This window comes from Notothenia coriiceps, unplaced genomic scaffold (assembly GCF_000735185.1).
Source record: "Notothenia coriiceps isolate Sejong01 unplaced genomic scaffold, NC01 NC01_scaffold00022018, whole genome shotgun sequence".
NCBI classification, from domain to species: domain Eukaryota; kingdom Metazoa; phylum Chordata; class Actinopteri; order Perciformes; family Nototheniidae; genus Notothenia; species Notothenia coriiceps.
This window is the reverse complement of record NW_011354719.1, coordinates 933,614-938,761: the sequence shown is the minus strand read 5'-3', so window position 1 is coordinate 938,761 and position 5,148 is coordinate 933,614. Positions and strand designations below refer to the sequence as shown.

The following is a 5,148-nucleotide window of genomic DNA, read 5'->3' as shown; positions in this document are numbered from 1 at the left end:
CACACACACACACACACACACACACACACACACACACACACACACACACACACACACACACACACACACACACACACACACACACACACACACCTCTTTACATCCGATCACATTAGATATCATGTACTCTATTTACAAGTTCTAAAACACGACTTTGTGTCTCCAAATATTGTTAAGGTATATAAAAGAATGACTTAAATTAATTTAGTAAGACAAATTAATTGCTTTGAATAGTATCAAGGCTGCTAGCAATATATTAGCCATGTTGCTAACGACATATATATATATATATATATATATAAACAAGCAGATTAATCACCCTGTTTATATAAAAATCAACAGACGAACATATGTTATCATTGTCTCTGTTGTGCAGTTGGTTTGGAAACGTGTGTGTGTGTGTGTTTGTGTGTTTGTTTGTGTGTTTGTTTGGAAGCTCTGAGAAAATCCACTCGTCCGCACATAATGTCACTCTTGATATTAAATATGAAAACAAACAGAGATGACATTTCATTTGAGTTTAATGTGTGTGTATGAGATTAGACATAACAATTTCCGAATTTCACTATTGGCACGTGCAAAATCTGCTTTTTAGTAATGGAGAAAAATGATTTGTGATCTTACGATTGTTTCTTGTTTATAGAAGCAGAAAAAATTAGAAAAAAATCAATTGTCTTTCCAAATAATACCACTTTGTCTGTTGCCACTTTAAATTACAATTTAATTTAATTTTATGTGAGTTTTGAGATTTGACTTGACATTCAGATACATCTCAGATAAGTACTGATAACAAATGTTAATATTAGAAACATGAGCAGTCTGATAGTTAATAAATGTGCTGACGTTGTGCTGTGTGTAGACCTGGAGGTGCAGCTGGAGGACCAGAGGAAGCAGCAGCAGGTCCGGGCTCTGCTCTCCTGCCCTCAGCCCGCGGCCAAAACAAAAACCCCCCCCAAGCGTCCGCCCAAACGCCCCCGCCTGCAAAGACCCGCCTCAACCAGCGCCACCCTCCTTTCCTCCCCCATCACCCAGCAGCAGACCCTGCAGCCCCAGCAGTTCACCGTGCTCTCCCCCATCTCCCTCACCTCCATGGGGCAGCCCTTCACCATGGCCGGCCTCTCCTCCTCCAACACCGTCACGCTGCTGCCCGCCGGCTCGCAGCTCTTCACCCGCTACATGCTGGCCGGGGACGGGAAGACGGACACCATCACGCTGCACCCGTCCTCCGGCCTCACGCTGCTGGGCACCGCGCTGCAGGACTCGGGGCAGCTGGGCACCATGGTGAGCCCCGTGGAGCTGCTGCAGCTCACCCAGCAAGGGGGCGGAGAGGGGATGGCCCTCGAGGGACAGATGGTGGACGGAGCCATGCTGGTGCATCAGGAGGTGACTACATCTTGTTCTTTTTTTTAGATGGATAGAGACTGTTAAACACCTGAACTTTTTAAAGAACATCCATAACCAGGGGGACCGCGGGGTCTTAAAAAGTATTACAAGTTGATAAATCAATTTAGCGAAAAGGAAGGCTATTAAAAAGTATTAAAGGGCATTTTCCAAGGTGTTAAAAGTTGTAGCTTGTTTTCAATAAGTCTATAAATGGTCCAAAGAGGTTGTATTCTACAGTCTGCCTGAATATAATCATTGCGTAGGTGTGTAGTGTGATTCTGTGTAGTTTATTTATGGCATCCTGTTGGATTTGACGTCATCTGAACAGGACATAGCACGCTCACTGCTTGATAGCGCGAAGGTCCGTTTACGCCGGTTGTTAAACAACATCGTTATGGGGAAATGCAAGTTTGTGTCCAAATGGTTGGAAGATAAGGAGCAAGGACAATCAATACTGTATATAGTAAATGTGAGGTGAAGTGTGTCGCCAAGGTAACCAGTTAGAACTCCAAGTGGAGATGAGGTCTTAAAATGTATGGAAAGGGTCTAAAAGGGTCTTTAAAGGGATTACATCTGACTTCAGGATTCCTGCGTATACCCTGACAACATTAATCTGTTTGCAAGTTATATATGAATATTCCAGTTACTTGTATCAGAATCAGAAACAGGTTTATTGCCAGGCGGGTTCACACATACCAGGAATTTGACTTGATGTCATGGTGCAGACATAACATATAAAACAAGAAATCTTTAAGGACACCATAATAAAATAGTTAAATAGCAATAAAATAAAGCAGTAATTTACATGGAAATAGAATGCCATGAATGAATGATAAAATATGAAACAAGAAATATGTGCAGTAAGCAGTGTATAGACTATTCTGCACTATTTCTATTATATTCTATTTCATTTTATTTACTTGCACTATTATCTGTTTTATTGTGTTGCACTGTTGGAGGAGCCTGTGACCTCAGATTTTCATCCACATAACTGCTCTGTAGCTACAGTATGCACACATGAGAATAAAAGCCTTGAATCTAATCATTTAGGAACCACTCGTGTAACGGACTTCTTTGTGCAGATGTGAGCGTCCTTAACAACGGTCAATAAGTGCTTGACAGCGGTCTGTCTGCTCTGGATTACGTGTCACGTGTTCTGAATTGACCAATCAGAATAGAGTATTCAGCTAAGCCATGTAATAATTGGCAATAGGTAGTTGGATAGGTAACATTTGCTAGCTAGCTTGTTAAATAGATATCTATCTTTTGCTAGATAGATAGAAAAGACTTCACTCCACGGCGCAGCACCAACGTAACTCTGATCGATATTTTCTGTGAGTGTTTTCCACTAACAAGGCCTAGCACTGCAGAGCCCATACCGTGTTCCTGTTAGTGTTTACTTCCTGTCTGTCTTCTTCTGGTAATTTATCTGCAGTCCAACCTCTTTCCCTTTCCACCTTGATTCTCCTTAGCACCGGTCATTATTTGGCTTAGCAGCAGTCTGTGTTATCGAGTATTAACAACCATAGAGATTTCCAAATTGACCAATCAGAATCAAGCATTCAACTAAGCCGTGTAATAAACATATATATATACGCGTTGGTTACAAGTGTTCTTTTAATCACAAAGCTTTGTGTTACTCTGGTTACCTGGGAACTGGGGAGATAGTAATGTTTGTTTTTGTAAATTGTCTGTGTGTTTGGTTAGTGAAGCACTTGCAGTTACCTTTTGTGTATGGAAGTACTATATAAATAAAGTTTTATTGTGATTCTTCAGGGCGAGGTGGGGCAGGACCACACGGTCATCGAGATCAACCCGGCGCCCATGGAGCAGGCGGTGGGCGTGATGGAGCTGCAGCTGAGCGGGGACTCGGGTCAGGACGCCATGATGATACAGACCGGCATGGAGGAGACGCAGTGCCAAATGCAGGAGGTGCAGACTGGGGGGGTGGAGGGGCTGCAGCTGGACGCAAGCGGACAGCTGTCGGGCGTCCAGATCGTAGTCATAGAGGACAACACTCAGGAAGAACACAAGGATAAATGAGACTCTCTTATTTTATCCCGCGGACTGTCAGACTGTAAATGCTGAATCTCCGAATCCACTCTTTGCCTTGGCCTAAGACCAAGCTCTTGGGGAACAGTCTATCTGCCAGCAATGTGAACCCGGAAATGTTGAGTACCCCACATTTTAATGTTAGAATGCAGTTTTGAGTGCCCTAAAACATTCAAATGGAATCAAATTCATCAAAATCAGTCCTCGGGAGTACAGGTAAGGCCACTTTCTGGTTAAAACTGCTCTGAAAATGGCAGAAATGAATTCAACATCCTCAATAACTATTGTATGTATATGCTCATTAATGCTTATTAATGCAACTTATGCTAATTTAGCATATTGCCCAACTTGTGAAAGTTAGCTGGGGACCCGTACTTTATATTTCTTACATAAAAACGTTGGGGTACTCCACATTTCCGGGTTCACGACAGGACTCTATGAGCTGGTAAATAGACTAGTAGTCAGCCATTTTTCCTTTTCTTGGTGTGTGTGTGTGTGTTGGTGTGTGTGTGTGTGTGTGTGTACATGCTCCCTTAACATTTGTATTGAAACAAAGAGGCTTCACAACAACAAATATTCTGTTGCTTATGTCAGTTTTGTATTTTAAGTACAATTGCGGTTTATTACAACTTGAAGTATTAGTAGTTTTGGCTCTGATTTCTAGCTGTTATAACGACATTGTACTCATCAGGTTACATACTGAGATGGGGCAGAACAAAAATCCAGATATCTCACAAAAAACGTGTGTTTGTGTGCCCACAGTTTTCCTGTACGATGATTCCCAACATGTTGTGTGTTCACTTGCAGTTTTATTAAAAGGGCTGGATTAGAATTTCCTTAAACCTGGTTTCCCCATCAGGTCCATTTGCTCCATAGCTGTGAGGAGACTGATGTCTGATTCGGCAAGAACATGTTAACATTCTATTTTAAGGGATTATAACCTTGGGTACAGATTTAGAGCTAAAATGAATACTTAATCATCACCAAAATGACCATTTGTATATCAACAACTCTCCCTGAACTCTTGGAGAATAGTTTCTTACATGCTTCGACAGTGAACAAAAAAATCTCCAAACGTATGAAAGTCTGGATGAATTCAAGTAAGACGGGACATCGTAAAACAAAACATACATTTACAAACTAAGTTACGCAGACAAATTCACGTCTCATTTGTACAGTTCTGTGCTCATATTGCTGTTACTACCAACCGTTAACATTTTAAAGAGATATACAGTATAATTAGCCTGATGTCTAACCTTTATTTTGGTCATGATGGTGCTTCACATCCACATTTACAATACAAAATCTATAGTGCAAAACACTAAAGTAATCTGTCTCCCTGCTCGTGTGTGTTGCCCTTATCTCATCAGGGACCTTTATCAGTACAATGTCTTTTAAAACATATAGAAATTGTTGCTAAAACTCCAAAACCACCTGAGTTGTAATGATGTGGAATCCTCCTTTAAGCCACGTGAGGACAGAGGAGCCCTGCAGCTGTAGACACTCCACACTGCACACCTCTCACTGTGGATCAGACTCATCACCAGGGACAGTGTTGGTGTCGCTGAGGCACCGTGGGAAGAATTGCATTGTTTGTATCGTGGTGTGTTGTTTTGTCTGTCTGTGACGACAGGAAGACAGTTTGCCTGCTCTCTGAACATTTCTTTAGGATTGTTTTTTTAATGTGCATAGTTTAATGAAAACTCCTCTCAC

General features: G+C 41.7%; 1 protein-coding gene across 1 annotated transcript; it reads left to right on the top strand.

The window, feature by feature from the left end:
- The first annotated feature begins 810 nt into the window (after positions 1-810).
- Positions 811-4,586, top strand: LOC104953594 (glucocorticoid modulatory element-binding protein 1-like). The gene is made up of 2 exons (XM_010780545.1): positions 811-1,383; positions 3,160-4,586. The coding sequence occupies exons 1-2, from the start codon at positions 811-813 to the stop codon at positions 3,424-3,426; spliced, it is 840 nt and encodes a 279-aa protein (XP_010778847.1). The 3' UTR covers positions 3,427-4,586.
- Positions 4,587-5,148: the final 562 nt, after the last annotated feature.

Coding starts and splice junctions, on each gene's coding strand:
- LOC104953594 (XM_010780545.1), top strand. CDS start 811: ATGAGCAGTCTGATAGTTAATAAATGTGCTGACGTTGTGCTGTGTGTA. Junction 1,384..3,159: donor CCATGCTGGTGCATCAGGAG/GTGACTACATCT, acceptor GTGATTCTTCAG/GGCGAGGTGGGGCAGGACCA.